The 19,216-nt window shown below is 38.2% G+C and overlaps 1 protein-coding gene across 4 annotated transcripts in view; it reads right to left on the bottom strand.

The window, feature by feature from the left end:
* The window catches only part of SMIM14 (small integral membrane protein 14), a 54,747-nt gene that overhangs the window by 19,784 nt on the left and 15,747 nt on the right, over positions 1–19,216 (bottom strand). For 2 of the 4 annotated variants that reach the window (XM_057371795.1, XM_057371797.1), the window contains one exon: positions 4,311–4,421. In XM_057371795.1, the coding sequence (XP_057227778.1) occupies positions 4,311–4,421 (111 nt within the window). Of the gene's footprint in view, positions 1–4,310; positions 4,422–7,452; positions 7,489–19,170; positions 19,211–19,216 lie in introns of those variants that run through there. The other 2 variants (XM_057371796.1, XM_057371798.1) reach the window with 2 other exon arrangements.

The raw sequence follows: 19,216 nt of genomic DNA, 5'->3' as shown, positions 1-19,216 counted from the left end.
AAATGATATTTATGAAGTCACAGCCAAAAAATTAAAAATTTCTAGTGTTTCCTAGGAATATCTGGAGATTGTATTATCTGCATATTGTTTACAGTGGCCATACTACAGAAATTTATATGTGTGAAATGTTCGTATTTTGACACCAAGAAGAATCCTGAAAAATCCACTTCAGGAAAATGATAGAACATTCAGCATAAAATAACTCAAAGCCACTTAAACATGTAAATCCATAACCTAAGAACTCTGTGTATGAACAACATCTCCAAGTTAACCTAATAAGCAGCAAAATATATTTTAAAATATTATGCATATTAGACATACACAGTTCACTGCTATAAAACCTTCAAGGTATTATGAGTTAAGAAGGAAAAAAAACCCCAACAAAACAAAGGCCCGYTCAGTCAAGCAAAATGAAAAACAGATAAATAATTAAGCCACATAACTAAGTAACAGTTGGACTTTTTAACAGCTTTCTTGCTTGTAATTTTCTGTGGTGTTGCAAACAAGAGAGAGGAAGAAAAGTTTAAATTACAACAGCTTTTCCTTTTTCATTATATAAGCATTAATTGTACTACAAGATGAACTGAAGCCTGCATTTCAAGTAGAGATTCAAACTATATGCAACATAATAACCCAGAAGTAATGTATTCAACCACAAATTATACTTTGAATGCTACATACATTTTCTAAGAGTTTCAAAGTAAATACACCAATTAAATGGGAAGTTAAAATTATCATATTGGAAATTGAAACAAGAACTGTAGGTTCCAGAGGCAGACATTTTGACCTCCTGATTTTGGAATAGCAGTGTCATTCAAATCTGCCATACAGTTAATTCTGAAGAAATCCCGTATTTAAATGTGCATTTTTTAACTCTACACATAGTAGTCATGACTGAATACCCCATGACTTCATTAGCAGAAGCTTCAATTCTTATCAGTGTTGGTTTAGATAGGTGCAAACAAATTAGTCTGTAAAAATTAGTTTACTTTAACTCAAATGCAAGTTAAAAAAATCTRCAATCAATCATGGGGGGTTTGCACCATGTCATTACTGAATTGAAAGATCCAAAAAGTAGCATTTTTACACTTGGGCATCTCCTATAATTACATTAAAATTCTGTCAAATTTGATCTTATCTCTGAACTTCTGCATTTACAAAGCTCTGTCTGGAGACAATTGCAAACATCTTGTTAAAATTTGCTCAAAAATCCTGGCAAAATAACACCATTCAAATTACTCTGGTGTGTTTTATACCTATTTAGATTCAAAATAATCMACAATTAAATACGTACAGAGGACCATTCTGAGTACACAACATATTTGGGTATCTTTTCCTCACCAGAGACTGAACAGATTGCTTAGCTTTGTTTATCACGATTCTGAAGTAAGGGTTTTGAGGATCCAACTATAGAGGTAGTGGGCATCCAGTCTCCCCTGAGACTGGTGGGGCTCAGCAATTTTGAGAACCAATGTCCTTTGGTTCTTTTTTGCACAAACAGTAAAACTTCTGTTTGCTTATGTTGTGTAAGATTGAGTGACAAAACAGCAACTTAGAAAAGKGCAAACTACTGCAGCATAAAAGTTGAAGATGCACAAATGGCTTAGTAAGTCTCCTGCTGAGATCATAGARCAGGTAGGATAGCCTGGCTGCTGACTGAGACTTCTGAGACTTTTCGTTTCTAGATTGTGCTAAATTATCCTAGTTAGTGACTTGGTCTTATAAATATTTAGGAAAATCTGCTTTGCTTTTTAGGCGAGATGAAATGTGGCATTCCCTTTACTCCTCCCAGTTTCAAGTGCTAATTGGTATGATCTTTTTGGAAGGTGGACACTGAGCAATAAACTCCATTCCTCCAACTACACAGAATATCATTAGACTGCTCTTGATGACTGCCCAAGAGCATGCACCTATGATGTGCTCTGTTCACAGTCATAACACAGGTACAAGCGTGTCTCCAAAGGATCCATTTGCACCCACTTCACACTGCACAGAGCAGCCCAGGAAGAAAATTTCAAAGACATTTGTAGCATTTCTTCTAACTTTGGACACGACTCATCTGCATTGTTCATTACTAGAATCCTCCAGCCACAAAAAAGAGAATTGGCTGACTAGCGCCATTGCCTGTCGGTCTCTTCTAGCAAAGAAGGACAGGATAACATAATGCTGAGTGGGGGTCAAAATTCTGAACCGTGCTGGTTTAGATTTGCATCTCACAAGCCTGAGGAAAAAGGGCAGCCAACATACATCCCTCCTTTCTTCCTCCCAACTTTATGAACTTGGTCCTTTCGCATCACTTTAGCAATGTGTTCAGAAGCCTCAAGGTTCAGATCAACACAACTGCGGGATTTGGCACAAACATCATGTTGAGGACAAAAAGAGAATCCTTCTTGGGAAAGATGTGTACAAACATCCACAGAGAGTTCAGAAGATGTTGAAATTGTGCCTCTAACTGGGAAGCATGAGCTAGGATGGCTAGGCCTGATGTAAAGGCTCCACAGAAAGGACAGCTATTCTCCACAGAAGCCTCAATTTTCTGTGCCCTTGTGTCAGCAGCAATGACGTTTAAACAGTGCACAAGGAGATTGGATGCAATTACACTCCTGTACTCAACATTTTAAACCCCTGCCTGGAATACTGAATCCAGTCTTGAGTTCTCCTACACCAGAAACATTTACAGATTGAAGTGAATGGCTTAGGTAATCCACTGAAGTTCCTTCCATCCCAATCAATTCTGGTGACACCAATAAATGGGCACACACCCCTTTCACTTCTTAATTCTCCAATCCCCAATCAAATTTTTTGACTGTTCAAAAGTAAGAGAGTCAACCTCTAGTGACTTTTGAGTGTCAAGAGAGTACTGGCTGTACCACAATTGGGAACTACCAGAGGAAAATGATATAATTTCCTATAAAGTATATGGAACTGGCTATACAGACATGCCCTATTTGTCTGATGTCATTTCAGACTTGGGTGCAGCTGGCCATTACACAGMTCTGGGGCTGGCAACTCCTGTTTTGATGCTCAGCCCAAGGCTCTCCCAGTCTGTGAGAATAAAAGCATCATTTCCTCTTGTCCTGTGGGGTATTGTTTGCCTTCTGCTGCAGCCACTGATGTAACCCTTCCACTGTGAGAGCCTCATCTGGAGTATTTTTGCTCCCAGTGTGGTCTGTGTATTTTGGAAACAGCATTCTCTGTGCATAGGCCTACAGTGCAATATGAGAACATGATGACACAAGGTCTGCAAGTGGTGCCTTATGGGTGGGGAACTCTGCTTACTCTGAGCAAAGTAATTCTGGAAAAAGAGATCACCTAAACTCTCCGAGAGTACACACAGGAATAGCATCTGCCTGGCTTTATGTTCTTCCTCTGGCATTCCAGAGGAGTGCAACAATGCACTCCAAGACTAATAAATTGTGAATACTTGTGGGTTTTATGTTCAGGGTGAACCAGGACTATATAAAACTCTTGAAGAAGGGCCTGATACTAGAGGGAATCTTCTTCACACATAAGTACCTTGACAGTTGATGTTCTCAGTAACTTAAAATGATGTTAATTTAGGGCCTAAGAATGAAAATGTGATGAAAACAAATTTATGAAAATCAACAAGGGGAAAACATCAGCTGAAGTCGATGTATAGTGTGATCTGAAAAAGAATTTAACCGAATTAGGTTGTAAACAAGTTCACCTAATTGCTCACAGAACATAACTGTTGATGTTATCTTTAAAATAATACACTCAGGAAAAAAAAMGAAGCACTTYGTAGATTATTTTTCAGCAGACAATAAACTAAGTTTAACAAAGGAACATTGCTATTTTACAGGTCACAGAGCAATGTACACAACTGGCTTGAAGCTGCTCAACCTATCAATGACATAGCAAGAAACAGAATTCAAACCTCATAATCACTGGATTCTCAATGTCAAAACTTTTTAAAGGGTGGTTTTAAAAAAATAGACATAGTTATCTTGCCATATGAGTATGTGGAATTTCACATGTGTAGAATCACCTTGACCACAAAGACTTTGCATGGCAGTTTCTCTGATTTTATGCAGACTGAAAAAAAAGGCATATAAAAGAAACATTTCAATAGAAACATTGTCAATGCTGTCAAAATTCAGCTCTGGGAAATAAACAGAAAGCTGTAATTTGTATTGACTATTCAAAAATTCATCAGAAAACTGGACACAGATTCTAACTGTACATGCTGCTGAATAAGCAGAACCATAAGCACCAGTAACTGCAGATCTGCAATGGCTGAAGTAATGTCTGAATAACCACCCTTCCAAATATCCTCATGTTATCCTTACCAGATTAATCAGTCTTCTCATTGCATGTTCATGTGAGCAAATGCATTCACAGGGATCAAATCCACCTTCTGCCATGGTTCTCTGGATAAACCTGAACTTGTCTGTGAACACCTAAGAAGAGTAAGAATAAAAGGACAATGAACTCTTTTTCAACTGACCTTATTTTCCAGAGACTCACACATCAAATTTCAGTTCATTTAATGCCAGGGTGAAAAAGCAAAACAAAGCAGGGTAATCCTATTATTCCTCTGGCAGTATGAATGAAGAAGTCTGGTATGTGCATTTACATTTTCATGTTGCTGAAAGCACTGTCTCTCATAAATTTTTTTGGTAAGACTTTGTGTATCTCCCCTGGGTTTTCTCACATACCAAAATGAAATACATCCTAACAAACATGAAGCACAAAGATTAAATTCGTGTCTCTCATCTGCACAGTGGGACTCTTAAGTTACATACACAAATTGAAAGGTCAGAGGAACTTGTACTCCTAAACCCTAACAAACTGCTGGCATTCTCCCTCCAGATCAATGTACAGGAAAATAATTTAAAAGTAAGTTCAGCAAGTTCTTTGCTAAAGGAAAGAATCATTTTTGTTGTATAATGAAAGCAAGCAGCAAGGTTACAAAAGTGAATGTACTTGGAAACACTTTAAAAATGGAGCTAATTTTAGATTAAGGAAGTAGGTTAATTAGCAATAGAGAATGTTCAAAGAAACTGTAGTGGACATCAATTCCAGGTAGGATATCAATTCGAGGTAGGAAATCAATTCGAGATTATTCACCTGCTAAAACTATTTTTACCAGATATGTCTGGTATATCCAAATGTATCTTTACTATTTACCAATAACGTTTCTGTGATTTAAYTGAGGGTCAAACTGTGTAGCAGACTGCAAGGCATTTCTACCCTTGTGGTCAAATCCGGGATACATTTCTTTCAAATGAGGACTCTTAGGATATATTAGRTAGTTCTGCAAAACCATACTTGCAAAATATTTTAAACTTGCCATCAGTAAAGCTGTATTCACATTGTGTTTGTGTTGCATGCGCTCAGGCTCTAACAGGAACACAATTAGCAAGCTTAACAAACGCAGCAGTGCAGAGCAGATACAAYATCTCAGTTCCTAGAATAAGTAGTTTATGAAGGTACCAGCCATTTGATAAGGGTATGCTGATCAACAGATGTCCTCTGCAGTCATTACCTATAAAAACTTACAGCCTTGATCACACATGAGCATTTTAATGTTTTAACAGAAGAGAGGAATAAACTATATGTCTGTAAGACACCTTCATTCAACAGTGTGCCACCACTATAGTTCTACCCTCTTGGGCAGGAGAAAAAAGCAAATGCATTTCAGAGCTCTTTGCTTTGCCAATGCCTACTACTCTTCTGAATAATCCTTTAGCATGGTGGAGAGACCCACAGAGCAAAGGAAGGTGAGAGATACCTGTATTTTAATTGTGGAGTTTGAACATCAATGCCCTTAACCTACTAGGGTCTCCACTTTTTAAAAAGAAAACTGAAAAAAAGAGAAAAAAAAAAAAATCAAGGGATGGAGGAAACTCTTTTTAGCTAGATACTAAGAAAGCATAATCTGGCTATGTAGTAAGAAGACAGCTGAGAGATGACTTGATTATCTAGCATACAAGTACCTTTTAGAAGAAAAATAGGCCTGAGTATTGAATTCTTCAATGAAGAGGTATTAAGAACCAGTAATTGGAAGCTGTAACCAACCAGACTGAAAAGAAAAGCAAGATATTTCTACTATCACAGTAACTGATCTGTGTAACAAACTGCCCAAGAAGCAGTTTGGATTTTCCACCACTCAATGCATTCAGATATGCTTCAGTAAAATACAACTTATTGAGTGAAGTACTGAAGCTCCCAAGTTCAGACAAAAAGTTCTCCAATATACAGATCAGAGCAGGTGATCTAATAACTCTTTTTGAGAGTTATTGTAAAGCTACTACACTAACTTTCACGTAACTATTTCAAAACCACTAGAACCACATGACAGCAATAGAAGTTTTTTAATTACACAGTCTCCCTGAATAATATACCACACTAAGCAGAGGAGCCTTTCTAAAGCTATTTTAGGATAACAGATAAAAGCACTGTTTACTAAACAGCATAAAATAGTTTCTCTGGATATAATGCTGACCTCCACAAGAAGGTATTTGAACAAGGGAAGTTGCAAAAAAAATATTTAACAGTAACTTGAAATAATTTAGGGGTCAGTAACACATAATAATGAAACAGCAATTAGCAGTCAAGTGTTTATATTATAGAGGAATAAAAAAACCCAAACATCTAGTAAGAGTCATCACTGATGAAACCTCGCTAACATTCTCTATAGACCATACAAATGAAAATGATTAGACAATAAATAGGAAAAGTCAATACATCATACAATATCATAGATTTAAGTGGTGGCATGCTAGAAGGAATTTACCTGAAGGCACTTGTACATGACAAACTACCTTAATGAGCTAAAGAAAGCACAAGACACATCACCAAGTAGAATGCCATCCAAGCTTTCAACAAACGATCTCTTACAAGTTTTCCCACCTTCACACAATGCTGAAAGGAATCATTCTGTATCTTTCTTTCCTCCAAGCCTACAACAAACTCACTGGCAAAGAACCAAAGATTGACCATGTATTTTGGGAACGGCACTAGGTTTTCCCCTAAAAAGATATGCCAAAATTGGGTTATTATATTATGCTTTAAATCCAGGTAACTAACTCCCCTTTATGCAATTTTTTTGTGCTGTAACTGAAGGAAACMGAGATTTTATACATGTCTGCCCAGTCATAAAGAAGAGAGGAACACTCTATACTGTATGATGATTTTCACTATTAAAATGACACTCTCATGTCTCTGTTCTTCTTGAAAATAGCTTGACTGTGTTATTTGYAACACAGTTCAAATGCATCAAGTACCAAGCTCTGTAATCAGATCCTCAAGTTTATTGCATTTTGTGATCCTGTCTAAGAGACTAGCATTTTTATACACCACAAAGCAGGATTTCTTGGCTCCACTGCGCTCTCTTAGGCAGCATGTTTGTATCAAAATGCTGTTCCAGAATTGCTTCCTGCCTGCCTCCCGGTACTTGCAATTGTCTGATCTCACGTCAGCAGCTACCTTGTTCTGCCCAGCTCTGACCTCTTTGCTGTGAGTCACACAAGCTCTCCACCTTTTGCAAATACAGTCGTTCTACATACAGTCTGTCACAGAAAATGGAAGCATGTGCTGTTCTTCTCCTCGTGACCTGGAGAAAGAAATAAAACACTTRCAGTTTTATATGTTACTTGTCTTTTCCTGTATGTTTTTCTGTTTATCATCACCTTGTTTTCCTTGGAGTTTATAGAATTGGTTTTTATCAGTTGGTAGGACCACAGCAACTGGTAAGGCTACGATGTCAAATACCTGCAAGTCCTTTGACTGGCAGTGTGTCTTTTATTCAACTTAAAATTACCTTATTTTGGTTTGACCATATTACTGCTAGCACAGTATTTAATTCACAATGACAAACAGGGTTTACAAAAAGCTGGAAGACATAGTCAGTAAATATGCCATTGCTCTCTAAGACAACAGCTGAGAAGATATATATAATGGCCTGCAGACTAGCAAACTAATAGAGAGCATAATAAAGGAGAGAATTAGTAAACATGGACAAATATGATGTACAATCAGAAATTCAATACCCATAGAGGTAATCATAAACAGAACTACGGAAATTACAATACTGTGGATGGAGTTTGAATTACTATAATTCAGGAGTAACGTGGAAGATGGTCTCTGATGATTTAAGTCAGAAATAAAAGACTGTCATTACTTTTTTACTTGAGTATCTATTTGACTTGAGTATCTATTTGAAATTGTAGTCAATGAAGCCATATGGAAAATATTTCTAGTGTCTCATGATTTAAAAAATAGCATYCTCAGTTACAGTAACTATTGTAAATTGTTTCTTTTATTATCTTCCCCACTCACAGCCCTACAGCAGTGTGTTATATTTTATATACCCTACTATCAAACCCACAGTCTTTATGGTTACAATCTGGCTGGGAAGGTTTTGTACCTGGAGACTGGTCTGTATTTTAAATTATTGTGATGACTATACATTACTTCCCAATTCTGCAACACCGCTCCTGAGTAACCAGAATGCAGCTGGTGAGCTCTGGGAGACAAAAATTATACTTGCCCTTGCTCCACTGTAATAATTACAAAACTCAATTCCTTTCTGTCATGAAGGCAAACAAGAATTTTTGCCATTTTCCATATGCTGGATGCCCTCCAATAAGACTCTAAAATGATGCTGATTAGCAAGATCGTCAAAGTGTACATATTGGTCATATCTACTTCTTGGTATAAAAGACTGTGAAAAAATATTTATCACTCCAGTTTTCAAAGAAACACTCACTTTATATGATACCTAAATCAGAGTTACTAGGTTTATCAAGGACTAAACCACACATCCTCAGCATCAAAATGTTAAGCTCWTTAACTCTTTTCTTTCCTGGATCCAGGCACTTAAAATGTAGACTGTCACAAACATGATACATGTAATAGCTGAAGATTCCTCTGCTAAGAACTATTTTTGCTGTGTTGCTATTTTCCTGAAGACTGAAGGTAAGAAATCCTTGGGAGCAAAATACCTCATCACACAGCAGGCAAATAACAGAATCTTACCACATTAAAGAGAAGCAAAATCCCATTCAACTCCTTGTTACTGTTTTTCAGCCAGCTGCAATAACTTGGAACACAATTGTCAAATACCTCTAATAAGCCGTCAAGTTAATTTTGCTTCTGAGTTCTGTTTGGGAGAAGTGTGGCAGGACAAATGAAAATGTGTATAAAATTTAAAATAAAAGTACAGAAAAAAAACCAAATTAATTGCTCTGCCTCTGCAAGCATTCTGAAAGCCATCTTAGTATCCATGTCTTCCTGTAACACCTGACATTTTTCCTAATTATTCAATTCACAGCATGCTCCAAGTCTGGTTCTTTTGCATAATYGTACTCATCTCCAAATGACCTCCAAATATTCTCTTCTAGAATCTAAACCATCCTGTACATTGGCCTCACATAGCATAACATAATACCCCAGCAATACTGCACATCAAGTTCCGTCCCTAAGAAGCTACCAGGCACTGGGACTGTGTGACCATAGTACCATTAACTCAGGGAACGCAAATTTGCTTCAAGCAGAAAGACACTGGTGCAAAAAGCTCCTCCTATAGCTCCTGATCACTGCTTTTATAGGAATCTCTTCTCCTTAKCCACTCTGTCCACCTAGGTACTGCTAGCACTCAAGGGGCAACTAGTATGTCAGCTGAGGCATTACTGGCTATTTCAAAATGTGTCTGAGTATAAATGGTTACTTCAAAATCTGTGTCTAATCCTGCCTCTTCTAGGGAGTGGACCCACTAAACCCTGCCTAGTCATACAGAGTSCAATTCAACATCTGCTAGTTGCACAGTAAAATAACAGATAAAGGTATCTGCAGTAGGACAATATTGTTTGCTAGTGTCCAACTAATCAAGAGAAGACAAAATATTAAAAAACAGTGMATCCCAGACAAACTCAGATTTTTCTGTATTTGTTATATAATGCATTTTCCTGATGATTTCCATATTTTATAATATTTGTACTTCATGCACACCCACCCTCCCACAGAATCCTGAGTGGTTTGTTAATCTTTCAATGAATTACCTTACATCCAATCTACTATTCAACTTCCCATTATTTCAGCTGTACAACTAAACTTCATGACTAAGACAGGGCAGGGAATTTTATCCACTGATTTCTGCACCATGTGCTTTTCCAGACTGGACTGGAGCATAGAGGGGGAAAATAATACGCATGGATTCTTGGGGTTTCTCTTTAAAAAGCCAARCGGATGTATGTGTACATAGGACTGGCTGATTTTATCTGAACATAGCTTTGTGAAATTTCTAGTTCAATTGCTACTACCAGAAATGCTACACATTTCCTATCACCAGAGAGATATAAAGGAGGAGCAATGCAAAACTGGTAACGGAGCCATTGAAAAAGCAAAGGAAGGGAATTACTAAACACTGGAATAAAACTACAGGACAGTGTAAGGAAACAAAAGCATTAGTAGTTGAATGGGAAGAAATGTCACAAAAGGAACTACAAGAATAGGGAGAAAACTAAAAAAAAAAAGCAAAAAAAAAAAAGCAGTACTTTAGAATAAATAAATGCTATTCTGTCTGAAGTTAACTGAGGCATGAAAATAGTACAGAACCTGTACTAAAGACAAAGACACCACACTAAATCAAAATWAATGACACCAAAAGCCTGGCATAAGTAACCAGTGGAGCTGGTTACTTTTTATACAAAAGTTTTAAATTGTTGGGGTTATAAAGCTAGCAAAAATAAGCATGAAGTCTTCTAAGAAAACTTTAACAAAGCAACTTCCTCTGTTCAAACAAGGCTAAAAATAGCTTCTTGTAAAGAAGAATCTTACACACAAATTGATACTAATTAAAACATTTCAAGGATTCATTCTCCTCTATATTGTAATTTAGTTCAAGTAAATATTCCCTCATTGAACTAAAGTCTAAAACATGGCAACATTATACTTGGCTTTTTATAATGTTGATTTTTAATCCCTTTTATTAACAACCCAAGAGAAGTTCCGTCTCATCATCTTTCACACTTACAGCTGCATCCTATTTTTAGTGGAACAAATACTATGACTCTCATCAGATTTAGTGCACCAGGATCTAGCAGTTCTGCATGACCACAGATCTCTTGAGGACTATTGATGATCTTTTCCTACCAGGCCTCCTCCTGGGCATAAAATTGAATTTTCAGGACAAAAGAAAACCAACTGTCTGACTGGGCAGCAAAAGCAAAACAGCAGGATACAACAGTGGGTCCTGCCAGAAAGGAAAACTGCTACAGTAAAGTGTGGCTCCAATTACAGCTTTCTTCAACTAATTGTCCCAGTTCAGATCACACATTTAACGTTTCTAGGGAAAAGAGMTAAAGGGAAAAAATAAAAAAATGGTTTTGATGGCTGATTCCAAAATGGGTTCCTAGACTTAGCAACACTTTCACRGTATAAAGCAACCACCTCCTTTTTCCTTGTAATTCCAGGATGTGGGGGTAAAGCAGCTGGTTTTGTACTTGAAAACATCAGCATGTCTCCCTGGACTTCCAGCTGTAGCCTAATGATTTGCAAGTTGTTTTTTTTTGCACAACAACTTTTCAAAGCATAATTAACAAGATATAAGATGAACTCTTCAATGCAGTTTAAGCTAAACCAGTCCCTTTAATCATTGAAAAGTTGGTGCTTACCCACACACACAGATGGATGCAACTGGTGCAGTTCTTGTTGGATTCAAGAGAGAAACCAAGTTGACACTGATCAAGTAGGAGGTTGAGAACCCAGTAGGAGCTCCACAAGAGAAATGCACACCCAGCCACATCCTGCTCAAGGCACACTAGTTGGATAACTTTGCTACTGTCCCACAAATCACCTCGTAATAAACAATGAATTGATTTTCCAGTGTCATTCATCTGGTGCTTCTTACCAATGCTAATGTAATAAAAAACAACTCATTAAAAATAGGACAAAGCCAAAAAACCTAAATAATGCGGAGCCAGCTACTGAAGGATATTACTGTGAGATCTGAAATCAGGGAAGGAGCTCTTGAGCAGGGACAGACTTGAAGCTGAGAAATAAGTGGTAAAGGTCTCCCTGACATTTTTTTTTCTGATGGCCTTACAAGACTACTGGATGGAGCACTGATATATCCCTTGTACCCGCAGCACAACTCCACTACGGTGTGACCACCACAACACTGTGAGCATTGCTGGGTTGCTAACATTTTCACCCTGAAATGGTCATTTCGAGTTGCCTTGAGTGGGGCTGAAAGTTTTGCTGGGCCAATCTGCCAACAGCATTAGCACCCTGAGCAGTGAAGCAGGAATCAGAGCATGAAAACTTAAACTACTTATAATTATGGTCAAAGCCTTTTCACAGCCAAGCATCACAACCCTTCTCAAACTGAAGTATATAAAAAAGCTCACACCACTTCAAACAGCAGCAGGATTTAATGAGAACCTGGCAGTAAAGTTACTATTTTTGGGCTAGGCTAGCCAAGGTTACAGGTATGCTGAGGTGCATCAGTTCAACACAGAATGGTATATCAAGAAAATACAGAAGATAACCCAGATGGTTCTTACAGATTAGTTGGGTCTTGCCAGGATCAAGTACACTCTCAGAAGACAAGAACCTCCAYACTAAAGCTCCTCATTGTCCCTGTACTGTTTCGCCCCTTCCCTTTCATGGTCAGACCCCAAAATGTCAGGACAAAGACAGATTTCAGGCTATAAGGGCAATAAGGCTGATGTCAAGTGACCAAAACTGAACTCCCCAAGGGAGCTAAATGAGACCAAGATTAAAAAAACTACTTAACTAATTCCCTTGAAGGTGGCTTAATATTTCCTCTGGGCAACACCTGAAAAGGAGTTAATTATGCACATACAGTCATGGACCAAAAAAGCAGTCCAGTTATTTTAGAATTCATTTACTGATATTTGATACAGAATGTTATTATCGAACTCCAGCTGTCAGCTTTGGTCATCCTTTTGTTAAAATGATGACATTTTTCTGAAAGAAAGCGCTCAGAATATGAAAGCTGATTAAGAGAAGATATCAATGATACAGAACATTATCCAAGAATAATACCCTCTTTCTGCTAAGTAAATGCTTCAGCTTCTTCTAGGGCAGGAGACTGATAATAGTCTAGGACAACAAATATTCCTGGTACACTGAGTGACTAATGGCTATTAATCATTTTATTTAATATATATTAATGCAAAAGGATGAGTGATCCTCTGTAAAACTACTAACACATTGTATTTCAACCATTTTACAGAGCAAACTGGAAGCCTTTACCTATAATCTTCAGTAAGGCAAGAACTCTCACTGACTTTCATGGGTTCTCAAACCTCAGCAGTAAGTAGCAAATCTGRGCAAATTTGCTTACTCTTCTGCTTTTGTTTAGTGTCACTGGCATTACAATTGCCTCACTGCTTGCTGATATTTCTCTTCCCATTCCCAAACAACTGCCAGTCTCCTAAATTCAGCAMCCCTGCAGCTGAATGAGTGATGCACTGCTGCAGGAAGCTACACATACTGAACCTAAAAACCCGGTGCTGCTGGAAGCACTTCTGCACCAGCCYCAAAAGGACACCCATGCTGTGCCATGCCAATCAGGGCCAAAGGCTTGTGCTGCAGCACTTTGGCAGGCCTGATTCTGAGCAAGTGGCTACACATGGAAAAGGAGCAGACCTGCCAGGGAACAAACTTGCTCTTGCACAGAAACATGAATAAAGAGTACTCTTTGCACATGGAAAATGGGCAGAGGTGAGGATCTCCCACCAGCCTTGCATGGGAGTAGAACAAGAAACCTGACTTTGCTGTTCATTACCCCACCCAAGAGATGTTTCACGTTCAACTTTTGGGCTTCATAATACAAAACTAATAATTTACTTTTAGAAGTATTTTTTTAAGTATGCTTATAAGAAACTATATAATCTATTGTGCTGGTTTTGGCTACTGACACGATATTGCTCAGTCTCTAARCAAATAAGGTTACGCAGAGACATGTCACAGTGGCCCTGAGCTAACCATGAGCAGCCAGGCAGTTACTGCAGCTAAGGTGGCCTGCAATAACTCATTATTTTGAATTAGTTTTTTTGGAGCATCAATCATACAGAAATTTTTTAGAGATTTTGTCTCTTTGCAAAATTAAACATGAGAAACAGTATCTTATTCACTCCTTTGCAAAAACCATACCATTTCAAAACAAATAAAAATTAGACTTTTCCCATCATGTTGATGCAGCAAATGAAGCCCTAAACCATGAGCTGTGAAGTTTTCTTATACTACTATATTAAGAGTACAATTGTTTACATTACAAAATACCATACTAAATCCTTAAAACTGTAAAAATACACTATTCCTTAATGTTACTCCAATCACATACAAACACAAAATTATACTGAAATTCTTCGGAATACTTCCATTATTTTTTTTCTCTCCAGGGATGACATATGTTTCTAATAACTTGCCACTGAGCAAACAGATTTAACAGGGTAGCAGCATGCTGAGAAAGATAGCAGGATTTTCAATTTTCAGATGAAAGCAGCTACATTCTCTGGCAGCCCTACTCCTAACCCCTCTAGGCCAGATCAAATTTTATCTGAAGCTAGCTGGTGCCTGTCTTCAACTTCAATGGAAGCTGAATCAGGTTTTTTACATACCTGCAGTAAACAATCTGAAGCTTATCAATTAGAATTTTCTTAATCAGTACTTATACCTGAGGGAATTCACAGCAATCCAAACAGGATTTCTGGACTTGGTTATTTACATATGTTTAGCTAACAGACGACCCAATTTTTACCAGAGTATCTTCCATCTAGTTCAGCAGACTCACAGACTAGCTTAGATTATCAAAAAGAAAGTGCTATGCAAATTACTCAACTCTCCCCTGCACCTACTAGCAACATATTTTTTAATCCATTATATTAATTMGCAAAACAAAAATCTATGGTACTGTTTCACAAGATCAGTATTAGTTTGCAACACACATCTTACCTTTGGTTCCACAGTTTTCACACAGAAAATAACGTATCGTTCATCTTTAGATGCTTTTGTTCTACATACTAACTTGAAGCTGAACCATCTGACAATCTCCATGGTTCATAAAAGTATATAATATTTCTACACTTCACAGAGCTCTCTGATAAAAGGTTTACCCAGTATTTTCAAATAGGAGTGCTTAATTACAGGTGACATCTGATCAGTCTCTAGACATCAGGGTGAGGAGCCCCTATCGACACTGTAATCACTTACACAAGAATTCTTGTTAAACTGATGCTGCTAACACCAGGAAGCTTTCTATCACACTTGATTTAGTTCAACTGTTTGAAGAGCTAAACCCAGCTTCTCTTCACATCTTCATGTAATTGCATTCAGACAGCTGTTTTTGCCCTAAATAACTTTTTAATGTGTGAAAAAAGACATGAATTACTTTATCAAGTTGTCTAAAAATACTGCCCCGGTAAAAATAAATTAACTAACAGGAAATATATGAACATATAACAAAAAAAAAAAAAAAAAAACAAAGCTCTAATATACAATTAACTAACAGGAAATATATGAACATATACATGTGAATACACGACCAAAAAAGACCAAAGCTCTAATACTAGAGGTCTGTATTTGACAACAATTCAACACATGAAGTAAATGAGCATTGCAGCTGCTTATATCATGTAAATGCTTGGTGCTATGCTTTTGTCCAGCGTTTCTGGAATTTTTCTGATAAAAATCTTTCTTTCCTAGAGAGCTCAGTGCTTTGGATCTGACATTTGTCTAGAAGCTTTATAAAGTAAGAATGAAACTATATTTAGCTTCAGAAAGCCATGCCTTTTTAAAATGCATGCAAAGCTGGAGAAGAATCAGAACTAATCTTAATGAGGAAAAGTTTTATCAAGTGTAATTCTTTCTGTTCCCACCCAAATGGGACTAATTTGTTCCATTATCTATTAAAATACCAGTTAGACCCTTACATGAAAGCTTCTGAAGCATATCTGTTCAATTAACAACAATGCAAATGTACAATCRCCCAATCATGCCAGGGGCTGCTCCCCCAGGCATCTTCAAATCTTCCCTGAAAAGCCCTATCAGTCACGACTTAGGGACCTTCTTCTTGCCCCAGCCAATAGTCTGGAATAAGGGGTGGGAATAGGAGGACAGGACCATATTTCTTCACCGTACTGCTAGCAGAACCACTGCTCTGTCAGCTGAAGTGAAACACAGCTAACACACACTGATCCTTCTCATATCCCTGACTGTATTCCTTCATAATGAGGAGCTAAGAAGTCTTACTTCAAAGGAGGCTCATTGGGAACTGAGGCAACTAGCTGTTGATAAGTCAAGGCATACCAGCTAAAGGAGCTCTTCTAGGAAAATAATTCCTTTTTCTTTTTACCTTAACAAGGACTGCAAGATAAGCACTATGATAGAGCTAAGAAAGTTTTCTTAGCTTCCATAGTACTAATAGAGGGTTTGGGAGTACTTGGATTTTCCAAGAAGTATTACAATTTTGCAGTATCGGGTGCCTCATTAACAACTAGACAGATCTGTAGGCATTCRTAAATTGAATCTCTAACCCAGGAAGTTAAAACAGAAAACGTGTTTAACATCAAGTGTAATATCATGTACATAACTGCAAGTATGCAGTGTGTAACAGCATGTATGCAAAGTAGGCTCACAGGCTCTCTGAGATGTGTCCCAAGCAGAATATGGGCAGATGACATTGAGCTTTATAYGTATAAATGCATCTGCCAAAACACGTTCGTATTTGTGATCAGGAATCTGATAAATGTTCAAACACACAGAGTAAGAATTTGATACTTGGTATTGTCAGGGCACTGTGCACCTTTGCCATTCATAGGCATTTATAAGAAGAGAAGATCTTGTTACTCTCATTGTACTCGCTCTGTGAAGGCTCACAATGTTGTTAGGACAGATTCTGGTAYGACAAACTTCAGCAGAGACAAAACTTGGTCTTTAAGAATGGATGTCAAGTACGTAAAATATGCAGGAGGGAAAATTCTGAAACACAAACATAATTTTATTACAYATCTGTTATGCAAATAACATCCACACACCACTTATTCTGAAGTTTAAATATATGAAAGTAGGAAATGAGAAGTTAATAACAAAACCAGAAGTAAGTTAGAAATGAACTTTCTCCAAAACCAAATACCAACTTTTTGAAAGCAGGTACAATAGTTAAAAATTATTAAAACTTGATCAATTTTTTAATGTAGACTACTTTTTTAAGAACATTTGTATTACTCTCATTTTTCCCTTAGAACAAAAGAACATGGAATGCAGAATGTTGTTCATCTAACTTTGCCACGCAGTTTGGAACTTAATCGACTTGACTGTGGTTTATGTAAGGTGCTGTAAAACCATCACAATGTGCACAATATAAGGAATTTCATAGAACCTTGTTCATTATATTTATTTCTATAGTTAGCAACTATAGGCTAAAAAAAGATCCACTCAGAGTTAGAGAACTGCTGCTACCATCATCTCAGTTCTACAGCAAACCATGGGGCTTATCATCCAAGSGGGTCAGGGATGTCCCTGCCTGTAACTGCAGCACATATAACAAYACAGGATGGAACCACCAGTAACACACCAAATACGAGTTTGTCGTTACTTAGCTCCTTATACAAAATTACCTTTAACCACTKAAAATACAGAACTCTGTACCACTTGAGAATTAGGCAAACATTGCAATCTTGTATTTCACAAAGGGCAAAAAGAACCAAGCATGTTGGACTCATCCACCACAGTGGCAGAGGAAGCAACAGCGGTTAGAAGAGAACTAACTAATGTACTGCTAACATTACAATTACTTTTATTTTATAAACTGCTTCTAGCATTTCAAGCCTCACTGTCAACAACTGATCAAGGACTGATTTCTTTCCTCTCATTGAGTCACAGGAACTGGATGAAATGATCAAGGATTCAGGAAGAAATAAAAAAGTAAGACTGATCTCCCACTTCTGATTTTTTGAGCTTATGCCTGCTTTTGGAATGTAACATAAATGAGTAAAGGTGGATAGCACTCTAATAGCTAAGCATTTAAAGGTTTTTAATACATAACCCACTAATATTCACTAAAGATACATACCTTCCCCAGTAGGCACACTAACAATATTAATAGAAAATCCTATTAAGACCGAAATGTTAGATGTCCTTGCCTCTATAAACTRGAGACGGTTTTCAAGACTTATCTGTCTACATAGATACAAATGTTCAGTCAGCATTACAACACAGTCTACAATCTAAGAGGCAATCCTGAAGACACCTGACTAGACAAACAGGTGTTTGCCAGGAAACGAAAGTTTTTGATGTAGGACTCGCACCACATTCACATAGAAGTGCTGGATAGACAAGGCCTCAGAACTGCCACGGAAGGCAGCAGCTGAGCTGCAGGGCAGGACGGCTGGGGAACCCAGCACAGTGACAGCAGCAGAGAAATAACCACATCTTGCGGTCTCCAAGGCCAATGTACCCTTCCTAACTGATTCCCTAGGAATCAGGTATTCGAGCACAAATGAAGAGCTCCTGGCAGGAATCCTAACTTTGATAAATTAACGGCTGTGTGATCCTGTCCTTTTCCCGACATTATCTTCCACATGACATTATTTCATCTCTCCCACTTAAGATGCACCCTGTTCGTAAAGCGGGGAGCAGCCCGGAAGAAAATAGCCTGGTGTCTGCACGCCACTGCCAGATTCTTTAAAGAGAGAGAACTAAACCTCTTCGGCTCAAAGTATCAGATTGAGATCCTTTAAGAAAAAAAAAAAAAAAAAAAAAAAAAAAAAAAAAAAAAAAAAAAAAAAAAAAAAAAAAGGAAATCGACACAAGAGTGCCACTTCGCACTAAAACCCGCAATAACCAGAAAAACCACAATCAAAGCAGCTATTAAGGAGACGAGCCGACGTTTCTCTGGTTTTGAAAAAAAACGAGATCTGCCTAATACTGAGCGGAGCGGCTCCGGCTCTGCCGGTGTTTACCTTCCCGGGCACCCGGCGAAGCACCCGGCGAAGCGCCCGGCGCCGCGGACGTTTCTACACTTCAACATGCTCGAAGTTACCCCGCAGCCCCCACCGGGGCTCCGCAGCCACTCCCCGGCCCGCCCCGCGCCCGGCGGACCGAGGGTCGGGCGGGGGTGTCCGTGTAAGCCCTCGGCCGCTGCCGGCCCGCGCCCTCCCCAGCCCCCCCGCTCACCGTGCTCTGGCCGCCGTCGCGGAGGGCTGGGGGGCGGGGGCAGGGC

Source organism: Malurus melanocephalus, unplaced genomic scaffold (assembly GCF_030028575.1).
Source record: "Malurus melanocephalus ecotype Western Australia unplaced genomic scaffold, MMel_1.1 scaffold_157, whole genome shotgun sequence".
Taxonomy (NCBI): Eukaryota; Metazoa; Chordata; class Aves; order Passeriformes; family Maluridae; genus Malurus; species Malurus melanocephalus.
This window is presented reverse-complemented; position numbering and strand designations above follow the sequence as displayed.